We start from the raw sequence: 26,270 nt of genomic DNA on the forward strand, positions 1-26,270 counted from the left end.
CGCCTTACGCCAATGCAGTCCGTATGGATTCGGCAGATTGAAACTGTAAACTGATTACGATCATTTATGACCTTACAGTCGTTGTGTCGTTATTGGTGGAAATTTGATCTCTTCACGTTAACACCAATAATTTTTCGAGTGACTTTAACCGGGCCCCGCCCAGACACGATCCAGTGTTTCCTCTTGCGATCTGTTCTATCGATTCCAGAAGTTACAGTGAGATTTTCTCGCGCTCCGTGGTTGGAGAGAGATCCCCGTTATCCAGAGTTCTTCCAGTAGAGCCTGCGGTTCGCGTCAGCGTTAGGGAAGCCGGAGGTGGGGGCTTTACTGGATAGGGCGGCACTGGCAGTTCCCTCACCTGTCGCCAGGTAATCGTCTGCCCAAAATTGGAGGCAAACATCCGGACAGCAGCCAATAATCGGCGGACAGAAAAGCACCTGGACAGAGGGAAACGCCTCCTAAAGTTGAAGAATTACCGAATGTTTATCAGAAGAGGAAGTCTGTGTTAAGCAGCAGCGGGGAGAGGACACAGCGCAGCGAAAGCTGAGAGAAACCCACAAATAAAACAGAGATCGGGCACAACACGGATCCGTGGACAGTCACTCTGGCTCCGATGAGTAGTGTCACCTTCTCTTGCCTGGGAATCCTCGCCCTCCTGCTGCAGGTGAGCCGCAGTCCCCAACACTGATCGTCTCCAACTCATCTGAGATGCTGCCGTGAGCTCTTTCATGTGTGATTGTTTTTCGCTCGGATCGCCAGGTGTGGGTGGGTCACTCTTGCCCCAACACCGGTTTCTGGTTTCCCGTCACAATATATTCACCCATCTTTTTAATCTAATTAAAACCGAGATTTTCGAGTGGGGGCTAATCCGGGCGGGTTAGACAGACCTCGGGGATCGGCTGTGCAGGCGGCGAGCGGTTGCTTCACGTTATCTAACATGAAACGACTCTGTCCGACAGGTTTGCAGTGGCGAAGGATCACAGCGATGCGAGGGGTTCGATAAAGACTCCTACGTTTTCGAGGTGGAGTCTCTGGCGGTGGGTCAAGTACTTGGCAGAGGTGAGAACGAGGAAAACACCCGGGTCTCATCGGGGAATAACGTCGGGTGTATGGGAAAGGCAGAGCGAGTTTTAAGGCTCAGGCTGCAATTCACAGAGACAGATCAGGCGGGAAAGGATGCAAAGTATCCGGGGAGTGGATATGAACTGCAAAAGGGGGGGTGGGGGCCGGACCCTGATATCGGAGCGGTACAAGTCGTTTCCTTCTCAATGCGTAAGTCATAGAATTGCATAGTGAAAGTTTGGCGATCACCGTTCCTTCTCTACGCTGTGGGCGGAAACAGCACTTACGTTTCTGCTGGTGTATATGTCTTTCTCGGTTACGTTCCACAGGAAATTCAGGATATCTGCGAATTATACTGTGTATCTTGTGACCAAATTCAAAACACCTGCTCCAGATTAATTAAGAACTGTGAATAGTTTGGTATCCTGTTAGTCAGTTTTTTGTTTTATTCCAGAACAGGTTCAGGTATGCCGTTCTCTATTATACAAGTTGATACAAAATGGATGCCATTCCAATTTCAAAAACAGACTCCACCTACTTTGGGAAAACTCTTTCGATATGTTCTTTCATTTTGTTGGAAAGTTATTTTATATAAGGGATGTTTTCTACTGAAATACATAGCTTTCCATGAGTTGGATTTGTGTCGCTTGAGCAATCCTTGAGGAAATAATCCCGTTGTTGTGACTTGGTTTGTCAAGTGTCTGAAACCTTCAGAGGAGGTTGTATAGTTTTTATTGGTGGCATTGCCGACAACTTTGTATTGGTTAAAATGATGCTACATCAGTCACGAAATTCATGTAATGCAGCAACAGTCCAGATTGTAGTTTCACTTTGCATAGTTACAAATGCATGGATTTTCGGTATAGTTCCACCTTGCAGCAGTTCCCTCAGCAGTAGGGTGTCACTGAAGTTTCCTGAGTCTACATAGGTTTGTTTGAAAGACCCACTGTACGTTATCCTGAATGATATTACAAAGGGATCAATGAAGTGTTTCATTGTCAAGGTTTTATTTCTTGTGAGCAAAGAAAATTCAATAATATCCAGAAACTACGGCTGATCGCTTTCCTCCACCACCCCAGCTCAACCTATTTGTCATTATATTCATACTTCCACTTTGAGTGGAATTTGTAAGAGTAACGTAAAAAACAACAGAAAAAATCCTTATAGCAGTAGACTGATGGGTACTGACTTTCTAGAGACGGGCCAGATGTAACAGTTGTTTGATTCTCAGCAGTGGACTGATTTTATTGGGACAATTGGTCAATTGGTGATTCATTCTTGTGTTCATTTATTGAAATTTAGCACCGAATATTGAAACTTCTTAGCATCCTCCTTTCTTTTGAATCACCCCATGAAGTCAATATCCGTGAATGCCTTGAACAAAACTGATGCGTCATTGTTATGACCGATACTTGTCTATTAATGATGGCACTGATAAGGCGTTCTTTTCTCTAAACCTTGGGTAGCAGTTCAGCCACCATTACGTAATACAATCTACAACCATAGAAGTTTGGATTGGGACTTATTTTACATTTTGTCTCTATTCTTAGCCCATTATATTTTGTAATTCTCTTGATTAAAAGAATGAAAGAGCCCTTCCCCCAATTCTAAAAGTTTTGCTGTGAACTCATTCGCATCTATTTGAACCGAATCACAGTGCCTTTGAGTACTCAGTATTTTGTAAAACCACACCTCACTTTGAAGACCTGAGAAGATGACTTGCTAGGAGTAGAAACTGCAAAATACAAAATCATTAATTTAGCCTAAATGAAACCTTAAACACTTTTGGAGAATTGGGTGCAATGTAGACTGACTGAATTGTCACATTGTATGTGTAACTTGGTATAACAGAAAATAATCTGCAGATGCTGGGGTCAAAGCAACACTCACAACACAGAGGAACTCAGCAGGTCGGGCAGCATCCGTGGAAAAGATCGGTTGACGTTTCGGACCGGAACCCTTCGTCAGGACTGTTGGGGAAAGGGGCAGAGGCCCTATAAAGAAGGTGGAGGGAGGGTGGGAAGGAGAAGGCTGGTAGGTTCCAGGTGAAGAACCAGTAAGGGGAAAGATAAAGAGGTGGGGAAGGGAGGCAGGGAGGTGATAGGCAGGAAAGGTGAAGAAAGAAAAGGGGAAAACACAATGGGTAGTAGAAGGAGGCGGAACCAAGAGGGAGGTGATAGGCAGCTGGGGGAGGGGGCGGAGTGACATTGGGAAAGGGGAGGGAGAGGGAATTACCGGAAGTTGGAGAATTCTATGTTCATACCAAGGGGCTGGAGACTACCTAGACGGTATATGAGATGTTGCTCCTCCAACCTGAGTTTAGCCTCATCATGGCAGTAGAGGAGACCATGTATGGACATATCTGAATGGGAGTGGGAAGCAGAGTTGAAGTGGGTGGCTACTGGGAGATCCTGTCTGTTTTGGCAGACGGAGTGGAGATGCTCAACGAAGCGGTCCCCCAATCTGCGTCGGGTTTCACCGATGTAGAGGAGGCCACACCGGGAGCACCGGATGCAATAGATGACCCCAACAGACTCACAAGTGAAGTGTTGCCACACTTGGAAGTACTGTTTGGGGCCCTGAATGGGGGCAAGAGAGGAGGTGTAGGGACAGGTGTAGCACTTGCGCTTACAGGGATAATCTGTGGGGAGGGATGTGTGGACCATAGAGTTGTGGAGGGACCAATCCCTGCGGAAGGCGGAGAGGGGTGGAGAGGGAAAGATGTGCTTACTGGTGGGGTCCTGTTGAAGGTGGCGGAAATTGCGGAGGATAATGTGTTGGATCCGGAGGCTAGTGTGGTGGTAGGTGAGGACAAGGGGAACTTGGTATAATAGAAACTTTGATTTTGATCAATGTATGTAGGGAAATATTGGAAGGTTGATAGAACAAAGTTGTTTTTGTTTGAAGAATGAAGAAAAGCTTCAGAACAGTGAAAAAGAGCAAGATATGACTGAAAGTTAATTCCAGGGTTGGTTTCTGCCTGGGCTGCTGCCAATACTTAAAGTTAATTTTGAATGGAGAACCAAGAGATAAAGAAATAAGGAACAGAATGGGAAATGTAAATTATAAAATACCTTGACTTACATGGAATGGTGGATAGGATTTGTTTCTTTATCATGTTTGTACTTATTGGCTGAACTCTCTTAAGTTGAGCTGATTTGAGATATTAAATATTTTAAAAACTGCAGATGATAGAAATCTGAAATAAAAATAGAAAATACTGGAAATTCCTTGTATCTGTGGAAAGGGAAGCAGGTTATAAGCACTTCATCAGAAGTAAGGTTTGCAATTTAAAAAGACCTGATTATTGTACTTCTGATGATGGTTTTTGATTTGAAATATTAACTCTTTTTCACTTTCCATAGATGCTGCCTGACTCACTAAAATGTTATTAGCATATTTTAATTTGAGAATTTGTTTATTCATCAGGGAGGGGTGTTTAAAAACAAAGTTCACTTTTAAGTATAATTTATTCTAGGATGTAAAATGATGCACTGTCTCAATTTGCATTTCAAATACTCTACTCAAACAGTTAAAGGTATATATGGAATGAAATGAAATGTGTTTTACAGCACTCAATCTTTTAATGAGCAGCGGTGATTTTGGTTTAACAAGTCAACTCTTAGCAAATGTGAATATTATTTTACCTTGTATTAATTGCCAAATCTGCTTGTAGATTTTTGGAATAATTATTTGCAAATTACTTAACTGGCCCAGTTCTAATTGAATAAAGATCAACCATAACTTCAAAATAATCTGTTTAAATTCACTTGACAACCTATAGGCTGTTCCCACCAGGAGTACTTTAAACTTATGGGGAAAAAAGAATAATTCCCATTGTTTATTTGTCAAAAATATTCTCACACTTTTTTTGGTTTAATTGCATCCCACAGTTTTCCAACACAAAGCAAACCAGTTCAAGATTCAAGATAGTTTATTGTCATTCTTCAGTCCCTTGTTAGCTGGAATTTCAAGTTGAACCAATGCGGAGTGTTTTTAAAAGTGTAAACACGAGGAATTCTGCAGATGCTGTAAATTTAAGCAACACACATCAAAGTTGCTGGTGAACGCAGCAGGCCAGGCAGCATCTCTAGGAAGAGGTACAGTCGACGTTTTGGGCCGAGACGAAGGGTCTCGGCCCGAAACGTCGACTGTACCTCTTCTTAGAGATGCTGCCTGGCCTGCTGCGTTCACCAGCAACTTTGATGTGTGTCGTTGAGTGTTTTGTTTTATTTGGACGGTGTCTCCATTTTATTTTGGATTGTGATTGGATTGTCTATTTAAAGGACTCATGTCCAGGAAAAAATATTTCAGTAAACTTTTAATTTTAAGCACCAAACTGCGCTCACTCCATGAGTTACCTGGGGCAAGTTTTGCTGCCGTGTGCTTCCTCCTCGGAATGCAAAGTAATTGCTTATCTGTTGAAGCTAATGCCTTCTAAAGTAAGCTGTTTTTTTCCAGACCATGGAAATTAGAGTTCTTTTGTTTATGGCTTGTTGCTTTTGGTAATAGACCTTTAATGGAATGGAGTAGAACATCCCTTCCATTCTCTAGTTCCTATATTTCTACCCACCTTAACAACCCCCACCCACCAACACAATACACCAGGCTCTCTCCTCTTCCTATCTAGAGCAAAACATCATGTTTTAACCCAAGAAAGGAGCCTCTCTACTTCAGGGGAATAGGGCACCCTGTATTTTGTTTAAATTATCTTACAATTCACTAAAGAATGGCTAAATTGTACTTATATTCTTGTCTACAATGGTCACACTTACTGGCTTGAGATTAGATCTGGGATGCTGGTGAATTGGTTGGAGTAATTTAAAAATCAATAATTCCAGGAAACCACATAAAGTGTTATGTTTACTAGTTAGCAAGCAACACTTACTTTGAAAACAGATGAGAAGGTGGCCTTGCCTTACCAAGTGGCCATGATTTAAAAAAAACACTTATTTACAATAAATTTTAGACAACCTTTGTGAGGAGTCAAAGTGTTCTGAGTCCAGGTAGTATGGCAGTTGCCTTGGCCCTGTGTCTGTTCCAAGCATCATGTCCTTTTGCATAGAATACGGAATACTGCCAGTAACTGGCCATGCCTAAACTGCTGGTGTCTGAATCAGAATTAAAGAAGAAAACAGCTGGACTGACCTCTCCTTATTCCTGGAATGTGGTTAGTGCCACTGGAAGAGAGAAAGTTGTATACTGTTGACACTCAGTAATATTGTTAACCCTAAATTAGAAAGTTCTCTTTTGAGATAAATCTTTCACATTACTTCTTTGTACTCACCTGTCCGCTTTCCTTTCTTTCTGATTGGAATTGTGCTTTATTTATTTTGCTGCCCAAGTGAAAGTTCTTCACACCTCAGAATCAGAATCAGGTTTACTATCACCGGCATGTGATGTGAAATTTGTTAACTTAGCAGCAGCAGTTCAATGCAATACGTAATCTAGCAGAGAGAGAAAAAAAATAAATAAAATAAAACGTAATAAATAAACAAGTAAATCAAGTTACGTATATTGAATAGAGTTAAAATATGTGCAAAAACAGTAATATTTATGTATTTATGATATATTTAAAAAGTGAGGTAGCGTCCAAAGCTTCAATGTCTGTTTAGGAATTGGATGGCAGCCTCATTATTGGCTGGTTACCCACCGTCGGAAATCAAGTATTTTCCTATGACTAAGTTCAGCCATTCTTTTCCAATAGGTGTATAGAGATCAGAAGTGGGGAGCCCAGCTAGTTTCCACCCCTATATCTGAGGCATGAAGCCAGTTGTAGAACCCTGCAGAATCCCAGGCTGAACCCCGCCAAATCAGAATAAACCCAAGGTGCTGTTTGAACATGACTAATCTATATGACTTGAAAAGATAGACCTCTTCAGAAAAATCTCCTTTGAAGAATATTTGAACCATATAACTGAAGGGCTTCATTGCACTAACCCCCAGGTTCCATGTTGTACGACTGTGAATTATTTCATTTACGAGAAATGGGTTGGTTTATTTTCCCCCGAATGAGTTTACACACTTTTCATTGTCAAGGGCAGTACAATGCTTCCACTAATGCATTGCATAATTGTTAAGCAAGTGGACAATGTATCCTGCAATCAAGTATCACTTCGTGGCTATGGATGAGCTTCTATTCCTCCAGCCTAATTAACTGCATGCCATGAACTTGCACCCACTTTAGATTATAGAAACAGTTTTATTGATGTTTGTGTTTCTCAAAGTGCAGTATTTGCTTGGGTTTGATTTTGTGTATTTCCCATAGTATAGGCCACTTAACCCTTCAAGTCCATGCCTACTTTCAGATTAATCCTATTACTTCCATGCAAACTCTCACTTGCACATTGAACAGCCAGTTCCCTCCCCCTCCTAATTATCTATCAGCCGATTACACTAGGGGGTTATTGGCTGTACCCTGTTAAACCCATCTTTGACACATGGGAGGAAATTACAGCACGTGGGTATAGCATACAAACTCCACAAAGATAGTACTACAGGTCAAAATCCAATAATCTCTGAGACATAAGACAGCTACACTCTCAGTACCAAACCACCATTATAATTGTTATTTTGCTGTAAGTATTTCAAGTAAATTAGAAGAAAGGGAGTACACTCATTGTTTTAATTACATTGTTCTACAGCTCCTTATGTCTAAGTAGAAGTAAAAAAAGAATATGGTATTAATGGTAGGACTCTTGGCAGTGTGGAGGATCAGAGGGATCTTGGGGTCTGAGTCCATAGGACGCTCAAAGCCACTGCGCAGGTTGACTCTGTGGTTAAGAAGGTGTACTTCGTCAATCGTGGAATTGAATTTAGGAGCCGAGAGCTATATAAGGCCCTGGTCAGACCCCACTTGGAGTACTGTGCTCAGTTCTGGTCGCCTCACTACAGGAAGGATGTGGAAGCCATAGAAAGGGTGCAGAGCAGAGTTACAAGGATGTTGCCTGGTTTTGGGAGCAGGCGTTATGAAAACAGGTTGAATGAACTCAGTCTTTTCTCCTTGGGGTGACAAAGGATGAGAGGTGACCTGATAGAAGTGTATAAGATGATGAGAGGCTTAGATCGTGTGGGTAGTCAGAGGCTTTTTCCCAGGACTGAAATGGTTGCCACAAGAGGACACAAGTTTAAAGTGCTGGGGAGTAGGTACAGAGGAGATGTCAGGGGTAAGTTTTTTACTCAGAGAGTGGTGAATGCGTGGAATGGGCTGCCGGCAACAGTGGTGGAGGCGGAAATGATAGGGTCTTTTAAGAGATATTTAGATAGGTACATGGAGCTTAGTAAAATAGAGGGCTATAGGTAAGCCTAGTAATTTCTAAGGTAGGGACATGTTCAGCATAACTTTGTGGGCCGAAGGGCCTGTATTGTGCTGTAGGTTTTCTATGTTCTATGTTCTAAAACATTTGGCTACTGCGATCGTTTCGACATTTCGGTTAAACCAGAAAATTAAACCCCAAAAGTTAAATCTTTATTCATCAGACAAGCAAAGTTAAGTGAAATATTTGTTGCTGAATAATTGGTCACTAAAACAAGAAATTTTGGTTATATTTAAATGCAATTAAAACTCAGTGCTTTTCATATTTATTAATATATTTCATTAATATGAAGAATTGTCAACACACTTATATTCTACTATAATTATTGTAATTAAAATCTTCCTCCTCGGATACAGTTTCCCACTACATTGAGTTGCATTTTTGGTCGCCTACCTACAGGAAAGTTATAAATAAAGTTGAAGAGTACAGAGAAAATTTGCAACAAAGTTGCTGGGATTGGAGGACCTGAGTTATGAGGAAAGACTGAATAGGCTAGAACTTTATTCCATAGAATATAGAAGATTGAGGGGAGATTTCATAGAGCTGTACACATTTATGAGTATAGATAGGATAAATGCAAGTAGCCGTTTTCCACTGAAGTTGGTTGAAACTACAACTGGAGGTTATGGGTTAATGGTGAAAGGTGAAATGTTTAAGGGGAACATGAGGGGAAACTTCTTCACTCAGAGAGAAGTGAGACTATGGAACAAGTGCCGGCGCAAGTGGTGGATTTGATTTCAATTTCAACATTCAAGAGAAGTTTGGGTAAGTATATGGAAGGCTATGGTCCTGGTGCAGATTGATGGGACTGGACAATTTATATGGTTCAGCACGGAGTAGATGGGCCAAAGGCCTGTTTCTGTGCTGCAGATTTCCATGACTGTATTCCCACTCTCAACCCATCTGATTTTGCAATTGGTTGCCCAGATCCACTGAATCATTGTACTCATTAGTACGAAGGATTTAAGTTCCTGTGCACCCCATCCAAGTTTATCATTGCGTCATGACCAAGTTTCCGTTTCTCCAAATGCAATATAGTGAAACTAAGGACAAAGTCTCCTTCTGTATGTTATTCCTGTCGGGATAATTCAATACTACCCAGTAAAAGATTGAGTTTTTTTTTCAGTAAATGTGTCTAGCGCTTGTTCTGCTCGTACTTCTAAATGGAACCCATTGACCATTCTGTAGAACTAAGGAAATCCAGAGCTAACAAGTCATGAAAAAGACAAAAATTGAAGAAGAGGTTTTATTTTAATAGTTTGGATATCGCTTAATCTTGTTTATTTAAAAAATAATTGGTCTCCTCTTTTCCGGAAATGTTAATACCTTTAAAAGTATGAAGTGCTGGACTAATGCATCTGCTTATCTATGTGAAAATGTGTGGGGAAAAGCAGAAAGAAATTTCTGTGTGAAAAAGTAAACTTGGCTTCACATCTCGGGGAGTTCCATTTTAGAGCCTGTCTCTACAGGACTCTAGATCAATGTGGATTACTCATTTACTCATCATTCATGCAAATATGTCAATTTGAAGGCAAAGAGACTGCGCTGACATAAAGGTTATCGCATTACAGAGCCAGAACAGTTGATTTCTCTTGACAGGAACAAGTTCAAAAAAGAGAGAAATGGGGGTGGGGGCAATATTAACTGCTTGTGTCAAACCAATAAAAGAAATCCCCAGAAAATTGCATTATTCTGCGTTTTGAGCCACTTCATGTCGAATTCTAGGCCTTCACTTATGAGGAAATGTGAGTTAACAGACTGGGAAGTAAAGGTTGACTAACAGCATTTTCAATGTCTACATTGCTTGGCTACTAATGTTCCTGTGTCCCTCTGGATAAAACACTGACAATTTAAGTATTGCAGAAATCATGAACTCTTGCCCAATTGCCTCTTCCTTCCCCGAACCCCCATTCGTATAATGACTGGAATAGACTGCCATCCCCAAAGGGATCCTACCACTAAACGTATCTTCACTTCCACCCCCTCCCTCCGCTTTCCATTTGTGATTCCTTTGTCCATTCATCCCTCCCCACTAATCTCCCTCCCTGTAAGTGACCTAAATGCTACACCTGCCCCTACACCTCCATTTGGGGCCCCAAACAATCTTTCCAGGAGAGGCAACCCTTCACCTGCAAATCTGCTGGGTTGTCTATTGTGTTCGGTGCTCTCAGTGCGGCCTCTTCTACATTGGTGAGATCCATCGTAAAAAAATGGCTCAGCATGGACTAGATGGGCCAAAAGGCCTGTTTCTGTGCTGTACCTTTCTATGACTCTATCCACCAAAAACAGAACTTCCCAGTGGCCAAACATTTTAATTCCAATTGTAATTCCCATTCCCATTCTGACATGTCAGTCCATAGTCTCCTGTTGTGCCAAGATGAGGCCACCCTCAGGGTGGAGGAGCAAAGCCTTATATTCTGTCTAGGTAGCCTCCAACCTGATGGCATGACTATCAATTTCTCCTTTCGGTAAAAAACTCCCTTCCCCCTCCTCTCTTCTTCTAATCCCCACTCTGTTCTTTTACTTCTTCACACCTCCCCCCATGGCCCACTCTCCTCTCCTATCAGATTCCTTCCTCTCCAGCCCTTTATCTTTCCTACCTGTCTGGTTTCATCTATCACCTTCTAGCCATCCTCCTTCCCCTCCTCCCACTTTTTATTCTGGTGTTTTAACGCCTTCATTTGCTGACCTGACAGAAGGTCTGGGCTAGAAATGTCGACTGTTCATTCAATTCCATAGGTACTGCCTGACCTGTTGAGTTCCTCCAGCATTTTGTGTGTTACCTGCTGAATGACCTTTGGTTGGTTTTGAGGATTGCAGATGAGCTCATAAATTTGACGCCTTTGCTGCATATACTTCCAATCCTGGGCGTGCCTGGGCTGGAATGTAGTGCTGTGTAAACAGAAAGCCCCAGGCTGAGAAACCAGTTTCGGGAGTTGTAAAGAGGGTGAGGCAAGATAACTGCAGTGCTTTGTCTTTCTGTTGCTCTGAAGTTTAATAAAATTCATGGCTGTGCCAGGAAAGGGTGAGATTTTAAATTAAAGAAAAATTTTGTGATTGTGTATGTATCGTGAATGTTGATTCCTTTGAATTCACAGTGATAGTTTTTCCAGCTGACACACCTCACCACATTTTAAGAGTAGAAAATAGTACAATTTACCAATGGAAAAATAGCCACCACTCCCTACTTTTCTGCATTCAGGGTTCATCATCAAATCTGTTGAGTATTCCACATTTGTTACTGACTTCTTTGAAACCTGTGTGGATGAGTGTGTGCCTATGAAAACTTGCTGTACATTCCCAAACTAAAAGCAGTAAATGAACCAGGAAGTTCATTGTCTACTGAGGGTTCATCTGTGGCATTTAAGTCTAGTGACTCAGGTCTTTACTAAGAAACCAGGTATGATTTGCAGAGGGTTATATCAAGAGCAAAAAACAATTCCAAGCAAGGTTGGAGGCGACATTGGATGCATGTCAGCTCTGCCGGGGTTTGCAAGACATTAAGTGAAACCCAATACCATGAATGGCAGTGATGCTTCTCCAGGGATGAACTCAACACCATTTATGCCTGCTTTGGAAGGGAGAATATAACTGCAGATGTGAAGATCCCTGCTGTACCCGGTGACCCTGTGCTGTCTGTCTCAGAGGCCAATGTCAGGCTGTCTTTCAGGAGGGTGAACCCTTGCAGAGCGGCAGACCCCGATGGAGTACCTGGTAAGACTTTGAAAACCTGTGCCAAACAACTGGAGGGTGTATTCAAGGACATTTCAAACTCTCACTGCTATGGTCAGAAGCTCCCATCTGCTTCAAAAGGACAACATTCATACTGGTGTCCAAGAAGAGTAATGTGAGCTGCCTTAATGACTATCATCCAGTAGCACTCACATCTACAGTGCTGAAGTGCTTTGAGAGGTCAGTCATGGCCTCAGCAAGGACCTAGACCCACTACGACTTGCCTACAGCAGACGCAATTTCAATGGCTCTTCACATGGTCTTAGATGACCTGGACAACACAAACATCTACGTCAGTATGCTATTTGTTGACTATAGCTCAGCATTTAACACCATCATTCCCACAGTCCTGATTGACAAGCTACAGAACCTGGGCCTCTGAACCTCCCTCTACAATTGGATCCTTGACTTCCTAACTGGAAGATCACAATCTGTGTGGATTGGTGATAATATCTCCTCTTCGGTGATAATATCTCCTCTTCGCTGACAATCAACACTGGTGCACCTCAGGAATGTGTGCTTAGCCCACTGCTCTGCCCATGACCCTGTGGCTAGGCATAGCTCAAATGCCATCTATAAATTTACTGATGATACAACCATTGTTAACAGAATCTCAGCTGGAGATAAGAGGAAATACAGGAGAAGATATACCAGCTAGTTGGTATACAACCTTTCACTCAACATCAGTAAGACCAAAGAGCTGATTGTGGACTTTAGTTAGACAAGGGAACACGAACCAATCTTCGCAGAGGGATTAGAAGTGGAGAGAGTGAGCAATTTCAGGTTCTTGGGTATCAAGATCTCTGAGTAACTCACCTGGTCCCAACATATCAATGTAGCTATAACTAAGGCAAGTGGCTATATTTCATCAAGAGTTTCAAGAGATTTGGTTTGTCACCTAAAGCACTTGAAAACTTTTACAGATGTACCGTGGAGAGCATTCTGATTGGTTCCATCACTGTCTGGTATGGAGGTCCATTGCACAGGATCTAAAGAAGCTACAGAAAGTTATACAATTAGTCAGCTCCGTCTTGGGTGCTAGCCTCCATAGTATCCAAGACCTCTTCAATGAGCGGTGCCTCAGAAAGGCAGCGTCCATTAGTAAGGTCCCCCCATCATCCAGGATATGCCCTCTTCTCATTGCTACCATCAGGAAGTAGGTACAGAATCCTGAAGGTACACACTCAGTGATTCAGGAACAGTTTCTTCCCCTCTGCCATCCAATTTCTAAATGGATATTGAACCCACGAACACCACCTCGCTTTTTTATTATTTCTGTTTTTGGATATTTTTTGCTGTATAATATATATTTATTTACCGTAATTCAGCTTTTTTTCCCTCTGTTATCACGTATCACACTGGGCTGCTGCTGCTAAGTTAGCAAATTCCATGACTTATCCTGGAGACATTAAGCCTGATTCTGATACACACCTGTGACAACTTGCTATGTATGCACTCTGCACATACACGTTTCTCACCTTCTTCCCCCCCCCCACCCCGTGGTGGTGGAGATACCTAGCATGGATGTCCTACCATGGGGAATTCTCTTGCTCCCCGTCCCTTTCCATCTGTTCAGTACTGAAGCAGCATTACTTTCCCTCTGTCTCTCCCATACCTAATAGAGATGTTTTTGGTGAGGGGTCGCGACAGAGTTGAAATAGAGTGGGGGCTCTAATCATGTCATTGCGACCTGAGCTTGAAATTTTTTTTTTGAAGCCAGGGAGTCACTGGCCACTAACGATGACATCCAACAGCTCTTGGGAACACCCAGTTGTTTCATGTGTAGCTTCTGACAATTTGAGGAAGGAAGTGATTTTGAAGGGTATGTGGTGGTATATCAAAGGTATGTGTTGAATCTTTAGAGCACCCAATTTCTTTTCATTTCAACTCCAATGAATAGAAGGTTTTTAAAATGAAGCTGTCCAACTTCAGAGTGACCAGAGTGCTTTCTGAACCTTAAAAACAATCCCAAGTCATACCAGGGATCTTTCGACGGCTTCCTCCAGTGGCCATAGCATGAGCAGCGTCCATTCTGATAGTTGTTGCTCTCAAATGGCTGCCTGCTGGCCTTTCTACATTTCTGCCAAGGTGTAAATCGTGCTTTTGACCACATTGTATACTTCACTAATTTTGGAGACTGGCAGGTTCTTGCACTGTCAGAACTTTAAGCAGACAGTTTACTTCAGAAAAGGTGTTATGAGTAATGCTTTAGTCAAATTTCTAGCCTGTCACACTTGTATGGTAGCTCCATGTTCAAAGCAGCACTGAACTTGGAAATGAGGCTCAGTTACTCTCTCTTTGTGAACTCAAATGTTGATGTGCCTCACCTTTGCCTCTGCACTTGATCGTGAGATAGTGTCAAGCATCTTATTAGAATAGTTTTAATTCAGAATGGTTCACACAGAAATGCCAGTGTTCTGATCTTGATACATTAATGGCATAAGCATTGTGTGGAATGGAAGGGGGTGCTGAAAGAGTTGAAGCAAATATTTGATATTGAGAGATGATTATCAAATACTGCTGCACTTGGCATCAGGATTTGAAAATCCTTGAGCAAATGATTTTCATAATTATCTTCTTGGTGCTCTTTGTTCCACACATTGTGTGTGACTGCAACATTGGGCAGTCTGCATTAAATAGAATGGTGCGTATACAAGAGAGGTGGAGGCCATTCAAACTCCAGTTTTGAAAAAGATACTGGCTGATCTCTTACTTCAACATTGTTTTCTTGTACTAACCTTAATGCCTCAGTTCCTCAAATACAGTCAATCAATGAATGAACCAATGCAGTCCCCTTAGGTGGAAAATTCCAAACACTTTCTTTCTCAGTGAGTACATTTCTGTTCTACTCCACCTGATTCCTCTAGTGCCAAATTTCTCTGAGTCTAGTTTTGGACTCCTTTTTCAGGAGGATTATCCCCCCAGTCAAGTCCACTAAGAATTATGTAGGTATTAATGGGTCATCCACTATTCATTGTTTTAAACTACAAAGAATAGAGTCTTGGTCCATTCAGTTACAACCTGTATCACAAGCCTGCATTGCAGGAACCAGACACATGAATCCTTGCTCCAATCCCTTCAAAATAAATTGCAAATGTCAGTCCAATCTTTAAAAAGGGAGGGAGGCTAAAGAAAGGAAATTATAGGCCAGTTAGCCTGACTTCAATGGTCAGGAAGTTGTTGGAGTCCATAATTAAGTTTGGGATTTCAGGTGCATGATAAATTAGGCTGAAGTCACCATGGCTTCCTTCAGGAGAAATCTTGCCTGACAAACCTGCTATAATTCTTTGAGGAAATAGCAAATGGATGTTCTTTTCTTGGATTTTACGAAGGCCCTTGATAAGGTGCTGCACACAGCTGCTAAATAAGATGAGAGCCCATGGTATGATAGTGAAGATATAGGCATGGATAGAAGATTGGCTGAATCTCAGGAGGCAAAGTAGGGAATAAAGGCAGCCTTTTCTATTTGGCTGCCAGTGTCTAGTGGTGTTCTGCAGGTGTCAGTGACTGCTTCTTTTCATGTTATATGTCAATGATTTGGATGACGGAATGGATGGCTTTGTGGTCAAATTTGCAAAGAATACAAAGGCCAGTGGTGTGGCACATAGTGTTGAGGAAGCAGAGAGTTTGCAGAAGGACTTAGACAGATAAGAATGACAGAATGAGCAAAGAAGTGGCAGATCGAATATAGTGTAGGGAAGTGCATGGTCATGCACTTTGGCAGAAGGAATAAAGGCATAGACTGTTTTCTAAATAGGGAGAAAATTCAGAAATCAGAGATGCAAAGGAATGTTGGAGTCCTTGTGCTGGATGTTGAGGAATCTATTGAAAATGGTGCCAGAGAACAACGCATTCACAGCAACGTTCTTCAGACAGTTCACAAAACAATTTCTTTTTTACTTCTTCAAATATGGTTCTTCTACTCAGCTGTGTGTGATTGAGATCTGTGATTTTTTTTTTGAGCCTAATGAGGTTTGGAGTGGAGTATGTGGCCTGGAGGCCAAGAAGCCTGGAGACAGGGCACAACCCATGCTCGACTCCATTCCTTGCTGACTAGAGCGTCGGGCAAGATTAAAATCAACCATGATGAGAGCAGAAGGTGAGTGGGTGTTTAGCGCCATCTGTCTGCATTTGATCAGTCTCTCTCTCTCTCCCCCGTGTTTGACTGGTCTCACTCTCCTTCTCACTCGCTGGTGCTGGAGGTAGAGACTGGAGTCTTGGGTCTTGGGCACGACTTAGTCGGCATGGTTTGTGGATTGGACTCCTTTTAGAGGACTCTGCAGTTCATGTTATATGTTTCTGGTTATTCCTTTTTTAAATTGCTATTTTGTGTGATTTTTACTGGGGCAGACTGGTTCTGCAGCTGGCAGTCAATGTTCTTGGTTATTCTTTTTTTAATAGCTATCTTGTGCAATTTTGATTGTGCTAGACTGGCTCTGCAGCTAGCAGTCAATGAACAACATGGCGCTAAACTAAACTGAACATTCCTCCACAGTTTCAAGGACTCTGTCATTTGATGTTTAATATTCTGTGTGTCTTTTGCTCATTTTTTTGCCTTTTGCAAGTTTTGTTATTTTTTTAATAAGTTTGTCGTGTATTTAATACTTTCCTTGAATGGGTTCCGTGGTACTTTTTTTTGTTTCATGGCTGTCTTTGAGAAGATGAATCTCAGGGTTGCATTCTGCATACCTACTTCCATAATAAATGTACTTTGAATCTTTGATTCCCTAAAGGTTAACTTTCAGGATGAGCTGGTGGGAAGGAAGGCAAATGCAAGGTCAGCATTCATTTCGAGAGGACTAGGACATAAGAGCGAGGATGTGATGCTGAGGCTTTATAAGGCATTGGTCAGATTGCACGGGGTGTTGTGAGCAGTTTTGGGCCCCTTAGCTAGGAAATGATGTGCTGGCATTGGGGAAGGCCCTGAGGAGGTTCACAAAAATAATTCCAGGAATGAAAAGGTTAATGCATGAGGAGCGTTTGCTGGCTCAGGGTCTGTATTTACTGGGGTTTAGAAGAAAGCGAGGGGGATCTCATTGAAACCTACCAAATATTGAAAGGCCTGGATAGAGTGGATTTGGAGAGATTGTTTCTTGCAGTGGGGGAATTCTAGAACTAGAGCGCACAGCCTCACGTAGAGGGTTGTCCCTTTAGAACAGAGATGAGGAGGAATTTCTGCAGCCATAGGATGGTGAATCTGTCGAAATAATGGCCCAGGCAGCTGTGAGGCAAATCACTGGGAATATTTAAAGTGGAGGTTGATAGGTTCCTGAATACTATGGCCTTCAAAGGTAATAGTAAAACATTCACACAAACCACTCTCTGTGTGTGACTCTCACTTCTCCACAGTACTTTCCTCCAATTACCTTAAAATTATGCCCTCTCATATTAACCATTGCCACCCTGTGAAAAATAGGCACCGGCTATCCACTCTATATGCACCCCTTATCATCTTGTACCACTGTATCGATTCACCTCGCATTATCCTTCACTTCAAAGAGAAAAGCCCCGACTTACTCAACTTTTCCTCATAAGGTGTGCTCTCTAATCCAGACAGCATCCTGGTAAATCTTATCCGGACACCAAGATCCATCTATTCATCAATACTGCTAAGAATCCTGCTTTAACCTGGGACTCTGCCTTCAAGTTCAATCTTCCAAAGTGGATAATTTTACACTCTTCCTGATTAAGTACCATCTGACATTTCTCAGCCCAGCCCTGCATCCTGTCAATGTCCTGTTGTAACCTATGACAACCTTTTCTACTTTGCGTCATCCGCAAACTTACTAACTCACCATTCCACTTCCTCACTTAAGTCATTTATAAGATAAATCAGAAGAGCAGTGGTGAAGAAATCACTGCAGAATAGCATAAGTCATGGACATTCAGGGAGAATTAACTACCACCCTCTGCCTTAGTAGGAAAGCCAATTCAGAATGCACACAGCCAAGGTTCCCTGGATCCCATGCCTCTTTAACTTTCTGACATGGGAAACCTGTCAAACGCCTTACTAAAATTAATGCCACCACATCCATTGCTCTACCTTCATCAACTTGTTTTGTCACTTCCAACAAAAATTTGATTAGGCTCGTGAGGCACTACCTGCCCCACCCAAGGCATGCTGACTATCACAGATCAGACCGTATGGTGGTGAATCTGTGGAATTCATTCCCACCGATGGCTTTGGAGGCCAAGATATTGGGTATATTTAAAGCAGAGGTTTGATAAATTCATGATTAAAAAGGGTGTCAAAGGTAATGGGGAGAAGGCGAGAGAGTGGATTTGAGAGGGATAATAAATCAGCCATGATGGAATGGCAGAGCAAACTTAACAGGTTGAATGGCCTAATTCTGTCTAATAGTCTTATGTTTTTCCAAATGCTCACAGTATTGGAAGTGGAGTGATAGGGCTGAGGATGGGGCAGTTGCTATACAAGTCAATGCATTGTGTAGTGATCCTCTGTGGAAGGACAGGCAGATGAAAGAATAAATTTGCAGTCAGTGGGATGATTTAAAGGGTAGCATGGAGGCAAAATTGAAAAGGGTGACAAGTACAGGACAGAGGTATGAAATTTGAATGCACGCAATATACGGAATAACATAGATGATCTTGTAGCACAGTTAGAGATTGGCAGGTATGGGTTGTGGGCATCACTGAGTTGTGGCTGAAAGAAGATCATAATTGGGAGCTTAGCATCCAAGGATACACCTTGTATCTAAAGGACAGGCAGGTAGGCAGGCGGGGGAGAGGTGAGGTGACTCTGTTGGGAAAAAAAAAGAAATCAAATCCACAAAGAGGTGACATAGGATCTCAAGATTTAGAATCCTTGTTGGTAGAACTAAGAAACTGCAAGGGTAAAAAGACCCTGATGGTAGGTACAGGCATCTGAACAAAAGCCAGGACGTGGGATACAAGTTACAATGGGAGATAGAAAAAGCATGTTAAAGAGGGCAATGTTACAATAGTGATGGGTATTTCAATATATGGGTAGATTGGGAAAATCAGGTTGAAGCTGGATAAAGTATGGAAATGAATTTACCAGGGTGCTACACTGTGTAGCCCCTGCTAAATCCATTTTCATATATCCCACCCTTCTCCCAGGTGTATGGGATGTCCACAAATTGAGTGTAACACGGGGAGGACCTGTACTCACATTTTGAACGACCCACTGAAGTTTGTTTTTAATGTAAGTGTCAGATACTCCATATGCCTTCTCACCAAAACAACAGCCACCAGAGCTGGGAATGCAGAGCACACGCTGTAGCTGCTAGTCACTCTTCCTGTCCATGCTAGCTCCCACACTTGTGGGAAAAAAACACTAAATCACGGTTTGGGGACAGAACGATAGCTAACTACTCACAGCAATTTTAGAAACAAAACTGTACTTGAATGTAGCGGTTGTGGTGCTTTCTGACTGGGTATGTGGTAAGCAGCTTTATGTTTTCCACTGCCATCTCTGGATAATTTGTGTATTGGGGTGGTGGAGCTTGTGAAGGGAGACAGCTCCAACTTCTTTCAGCAACCTGAAATATTTGCTGTTTCTGCACCAGTGCTCTCTAATTTGCTGAGTTTTTACAGCCGTTTGGTTTTAGTTCAGGGTTGCATTTATCTTGAAAGCAAAATAAATTGTTTCCTTGTTGGAGGTGATTATCACTGGCAAGATTAGCATTTGTTCAAGTTCAAGTCTATTGTCATCTGACTGTCTTCAACCAAATGAAATAATATTCCACTGGACCATGCTACACCCACAAAATATGTATCACATACAGCACATAAAACAAAGTATTACCTTAAATGCAGTAGTGTTCAAAAGTCTTAGGTGCAAGTATGCAGCTAGGTTGCCCAAGACTTGGGATAATACTGTATATTGGTTAAAATAGGAAGGTGACTGGAAAACAGAAATAAAAGGACTTAGCTTTGTATTTGCTCAGCAGTATCAAGTGTTATTTGGTAGCTAGAAAGATGCAATATACACTATTGTGCAAAAGCCTTAGGCACCCTAGCTATATATATATATATATATATATATATATATAGAGAGAGAGAGAGAGCTATATATATATATATATATATATATAATCTAAGATGTTTGCACAGTACTGTAATATATCAAATATAATTCAAAGTGTATGTAGTACACAGCACATGTAAACTGTACATTAGAGAGTTTACTGTCCTAGTGACAAGAGCTCAGTGGTGGCATGGTACTCATTAGTCTCACAGCCTGAGGGAAGCAGCTGTTACCAAGGCTGTGAAACTAATAAATAGGACAGTGAGCAGTTTTCTGTACTGTTTCTGCTTACCTGTGCTGTGCACTACATGTACCTTGAGTTGCGTTCAGTCTGGCAGTCCTACTCATGATGCTTCTGCATCCCCTTCCTGATGGTAGTGGGTGAAGGATATTGTGGGCTGGTGGTAGGGAACCTCATCAATGCCTCGAGCCCTTTGCTCCGGGTAAATGTCACAAATAGGAGGGAGGAAAACCCCGTGATCCTCTTGGCAGGTTTTACTCTCCTCTGTCAGGTCTTGCGGTCTGATGCCTTGGAGTTTCTGTACCACACAATGATGCAGCCAGTCAGGACAGCCTCAATGGTGCTCCTGTAGAAACTTTTTAGAATGGGTAGGGGAGCCTCACCTGCCTCACTCCCCTCAAAAAGTGGAATCCCTGATGTGCCATCATCACAAGGTCTAGCAAAGTTTGTCCCATAATGTTATTGGGCTTGGAGTCCCAGGACTCAGCAGTGAAGAGGGAATGGTGGTGGTAGTCGGGAGAATGTGGGCTGGTGTTCCCACACACTTGCTGCCCTCGGTGGTTGGGACGGCAAGTTTACAATACTAATACCTAATTCACAAGTGGAGATTATAGTGGAATGACCTCAGCCAATCAACCACAAACTAATTGGTAGCAATTAAAACAGATTCCAGGAATATGATAGCCTGCCTTTGAGCAAATGCACTTGAAATTTTCAGATGGGCGTCTTTATCTATGGAGATTTCTACCAAACATCAATCAGTTAGTTCATTTATTTTTAATTGGCTTGCATGTGATGAAAAATTAATCATAATTATACTGAACTTATTTTATAAAAAATACACCACCAGATTTCTTGTAATTTTATTAGGACCTTGCAGGGCTGCTTCACAGTGCTTAGTCACAAGTTGTAAATCTCTTAGAGAGGGGAATTGTTAGAAAGCTTAAGGTGTTATGCAGAATATTTTGACCCAGGATAGGTGGGAGTGCAAAAGGCTTCAATATATTTTCAAAGCAAGCGAAAAGAAACTGCAGATGCTGGAATCTGGAACAAAAAAACAGAACACTGAAAGAACTGGAGCGGTATCTGTGGAGGCAAAAGTGCTGATTGTTCAAGTGGAGACCGTGAATCGGGACTGCTGAGGGAAGAGCAAAGTGTGCAGGTGTAGAGAAGTCCAAGTCAGGGGATGGGGTAGATGCTGGTAGGTGTTGGATAAAAGTGGGTTTGAAAGTGATGATGGGCATTTAGAACCAGGGGAGGGAGATGATTGGTAGCACAAGATGGGGAGGGAATTTCAGGGTCTGAAATTGGAAAATTCAGCATTTATAACATTGGGTTGCCAGCTATCAATGTGATACACAAGCTGTATACTCCTGATTTGCATTTAGCTTCTCTGAAGCTATAGAGAAGGCAAAGGGTAGATAGGTGGGTGTGGAAAGGGGAAAGAGGGTTAAAATGACATGCTGGAGATGGCTGTTGTGGTCAGGTGACAGGTGCTCCACACCTGTCTTGTACCATGTGGCAACACCAGGCAATTAGCCGTGTGGTGGAATTATAGTGAACAGAAAAGGTCTGACACATGACAATTCTATAGGTAATAAAAATGTTTCAGCATTGGACATTGGTCTCTTTTCTCTGGAACTACAATTGGTGCCTTGAAAGCTGAAGGCGTAACTATCTGATGTGGATTACAGGAGGGGCAGAATTACAAGGGCTTGTGTTCCATGGAGGCTAAAGGTAATGGATGGGATTACAAAGATGAGGAGATCCGAGACTAGAGCTGGAATTGAAAATCAGGGAACGGTCTGTCAGTTTCCTCAAGGTACCATGGATTTTCTCTTTCACTTTCCCAGCATTGAACACTTCCAGAAACCCTTTCATTGAATTTTATATTTTTATTTGGTTACATTATTGTCAAAATGTATCTCCTGTCTGTGATTTTATAGAAAATTGTTATTGTCAGTAAGTGTTTTGCTGCTAACAAACCTAGAGCCACAGAACTGGACAGACACAGGCCCTTTGGCCCATCATGTTCATGGTGACCCTTTTGTTCCTCTACAGTCATCCCACCTGCCCAGGTTAGGACTGTATCCGTCTGTTCCCTATTGATCGATGTAAATAACTATATAAATACCTCAAATATAATAACTCTATCTGATTCCATCACCGCCTCTGGTAGTGTGTTGTAGATGTGGGCCACTGTGTTTAAAAAAACGTCCCCAAGACCCTCATTAAACCTCTCAACTTTCATCTTAAAAATGTGCTTTCTTGTTTTTGTTTAATATCCTTACAGTGGGAAAACGTTTTGACAATCTGCTGTGGCTCTCTTAAACTTGCCCTGTTGTAATGTGAACACAGTCACTGGAGTCACACAACTGGTAGATATGAAGTCATCTTTTATTCAATAAAATGAGACACAGAAGGCATCATATTGAGACCCTTTCAGAGAAAGAGGCCTGTTTGACCCAACATTACATGACATTTTGGGTGCTAAAAACCAAAGGACAATTCTATATTTACAATGTATCTACAATGTATCCTTTGAATTTCCTATAACTTTCACACCTCCTTCTTTGCACCCACACTCCAGACATAGTTAATCAACATTTTCTGGTTTTTCAATTAACTGCTATTTTCACAGCTCTAGGAACCTATTGTCCAGAGCTACATTTTAAATTTGATCTACAGTCCATATTCTGATTGGTTGCTGAAGTTAGTTATTTGCTGTATAGCCCAAGACCAGAATATCCTCTAACAGAAAAATTCCCTCATGTCACTACTCGGCCTCCTTTGCTGCAGGATAAAGAAACCCCGTCTATCCAATCTCTCCACATAACTAAAGTCTTTAAATGCAGGTAAAGTCCTGGTGAATCTCCTCTGCACCCTCTCCAGCACAGTCACATCCTTATAGAGCAATGACCAGAGCTGCCCATGGTACTTCAAGTGCAGCCTAACCAGCAATTTGTAAAGTTGTAACATAACATACCAACTGCCCTGTCATCCTGTGTTAGCACTTCCAACGCAAGGAGGCTGCCACAGACCTCGAGGAATATGCCTCTTCTGTCATCAGTAAGTTTGTGGATTACATTGATATCTCAGGAATGGTCAAACACAGCCCAGGCAGAAGCCCTGGCTGAATGCAGAGGCACACTTCTACGAAATGTCCAGGTGACAGAACAGCTCTCAGAGCAGCCAGGAGAAACCTCACCTTAGGCATCACGAGGGCAAACATCCCCTGCGCACAAAAAGTTTAGGAACACCTGTCCGATAACAATCCTCAGTGTATGTGGCTGGTTGCATCACCGTCAGGTGTGGAGGGGCCATTGCACAGGGCTGGAAAAAGCTGCAGAAAGTTGTTTGCTCCCTCATAGGCACGAGACACTCTAGCATCTGGGACATCTTCAAGAGGCAATGCCTCAAAGAGGCAGCATTCATTGTTAAGGACCCTCATCATCTAGGAACGTCCTCTTCTCATTGCTACCATCAGCGAGGAGGTACAGGAGCCCAAAGGCACACACTCAGAGTTGCAGGAGCAATTTCTTCCCTCTGCCATCAGATTTCTGAATGAACAATGAACCCACGAACACCAACTCTGTATTCTTCCCTCTCTTTTTGCACTACTTACTTAATTGTACTTCTTATTATTATGGATTGCAATATATGGCTGCCGCAGAACAACAAATTTCATGATATATCCCTGTGATATTAAGCTTGATTCGTATTCTGAGTGTGTACATCAGCTCAGCTCTAGGTGGTCAGCCAGTGTGCAAAAGACAATAAACTATGCAGAGACAAAAGACAGAAATAATAAACAAATAAGCAATAAATATTGATAACAGAGTCCTTGACAGTCAGCCCATAGGTTGCGGGAACATTCCAATGATGAAGCAAGTGTAGTTGAGTGAAATTATCCCCTTTGGTTCAAGAGCCTGATGTTTGAATGGTAAGAACTGGTGGTGTGAGTCCTGAGGCTCCTGATGGCAGCAGTGAGAAGAGACCATGTCCTGGGTGGTGGGGGTTCCTGATGGTGGATGCTGCTTTCCTGTGACCACACTTCATGTAGATGTGTCCAATGATGGGGAGAGCTTTAGCCATGATGGAACTGGCCGTATCCATTGCTTTTCGTCGGATTTTCCTTTCAAGTGTATTGGTGTTTTCATACCAGACTGGGACTGTTTGTCCCACTGCCATAAGGGAGGAGGCCTCATAGCATCTACACCAGGACCACCAGACTCAAAAACATTTACTTGTCCAAAGCAGTAAGACTAATCAACACCTCCACCACTAACTCGACCACTACTTTATTGTTTCCTGTCAGTCACCTTACGTGCAGCTTAGCATCACCTTATCGACATACAATCAATCTATGTCTATAATTATCTTATGTATTTATATCTATTGTGTTTTTTATTACTATTGTATTCTTTATATTGGTTTGGGAGTTTCTTTTTTGTGCTACATCGGTCCAGAGTAACAATTACCTTGAGCTCCTTTACACTTGTGTAGAGAAAATGACATTAAACAATGTTGAATCCTGAATCTACCTTTTCCTGTGTGCATTCAACACATATTTAACTTTACAAAATACATTCCATTGCACTTGTTCATGTGATGGACAACACCTCATCTTTCATCTGGGCTTGTTTCAGCCTGTAAGACTTGATACTGAATTTTCCAGATTCAGGTCATTTGCTCCATCTTTCAGCTTGTAGTAGGGCTGTTCGTTTGTATTTGCCAGTCCTCTCTTCCTTTTTTCCTTTCATTCATACACTGATGTGTTTCCTAGTCAGACACTGTCACCCACACTTCACAACATTATCAACACTGCTGCCGCAAAGTTAACAAATTTCACAACATATGCTGGTGATATTAAATGTGATTCTGATTCTGACTTTATACGCACAAATGATTTAGTTTAATTCTGTTATATTCTTATTGTTCCACCACACCTCTCTGCTACAGACTATCTTGCTTTCATAAGTGCTGAACAGGGTCTTCATCTGAAATATCCACCTTTGTGTTGTCTGCAAATTCATCAACCGTTCCTTCAGCATCATTTGCTCAAATAATGTAAATAAACTGAAAAATGTGAAAGCCCCCGGCACACCACTGGCTATATTTTCCCAACCTTTGCCAATGGTAATTGGTGACTCCCTTTGCCTGAAAATGATTGGGATTGAAATGGTGACATTATGGGATATGGAATAATAAGGGGGGAAATGAGGTTATTCAATTTGGCAGAAAGATAAACACAAAAACTACATTTTAAGGTTTGAGAGATTGAAAGGTGTTGGAGTTCAGAGGGAAGGGACATGAGTGACCCATGAGAACGTATTGAGATTGAATATCCCTCTTACCCATCTCATTCTCTCTTCTCCCCTCCTTCATTGGCAAGAAGATACAAAACCTTGAAAACTCAACACCAGGCTCAAGAACAGCTGCTATCACACTGTTAAAAGACTCTTGAAAGGTATTCTTGCATGAAAGAGATGCACTCTTGATCTCACCATCTACCTCATTGTGGCCCTTCATAAACACAAGATTCTGCAAATGCTGGAAATCCAAAGCAACACACACAAAATGTTGGAGGAACTCCACAGGTCAGGCAGAATCTATGGAAACGAGTGAACAGTCGACGTTTCGGGCCAAGACCCTTTTTCAGGACTGACAAGGAAGGTGGAACTTGCCAGAATAAAAAAGTTTGGGGGAGGGGAAAAGGTCAATAGAAAAGCCAGTAAGGACAACATCTGCACATTGAATTTTTAAAAGGAAGTAAATCTGGAGCTATTCCAAGGTTTAAATGAACGAGCAGTTCTTTTGCACTCCACGCCGTTTGCTTCTTTGGAATTTGACAGAGTGAATCAATAATTTCTTTAATAAAAACAGGGTAAATAAGCCAGATGTAAAA

General features: G+C 42.0%; 1 protein-coding gene across 1 annotated transcript in view; it reads left to right on the forward strand.

Moving 5' to 3' along the window:
• The first annotated feature begins 217 nt into the window (after positions 1–217).
• Positions 218–26,270, forward strand: part of LOC134356253 (B-cadherin-like) — a 59,295-nt gene continuing 33,242 nt past the window's right edge. The window contains exons 1-2 of the mRNA XM_063067056.1: positions 218–664; positions 960–1,059. Coding sequence (XP_062923126.1) covers positions 614–664; positions 960–1,059 — 151 coding nt within the window. The 5' untranslated portion in view covers positions 218–613. The remainder of the gene's footprint in view (positions 665–959; positions 1,060–26,270) is intronic.

This window comes from Mobula hypostoma, chromosome 14 (genome assembly GCF_963921235.1).
Source record: "Mobula hypostoma chromosome 14, sMobHyp1.1, whole genome shotgun sequence".
In the NCBI taxonomy this organism is placed as follows: domain Eukaryota; kingdom Metazoa; phylum Chordata; class Chondrichthyes; order Myliobatiformes; family Myliobatidae; genus Mobula; species Mobula hypostoma.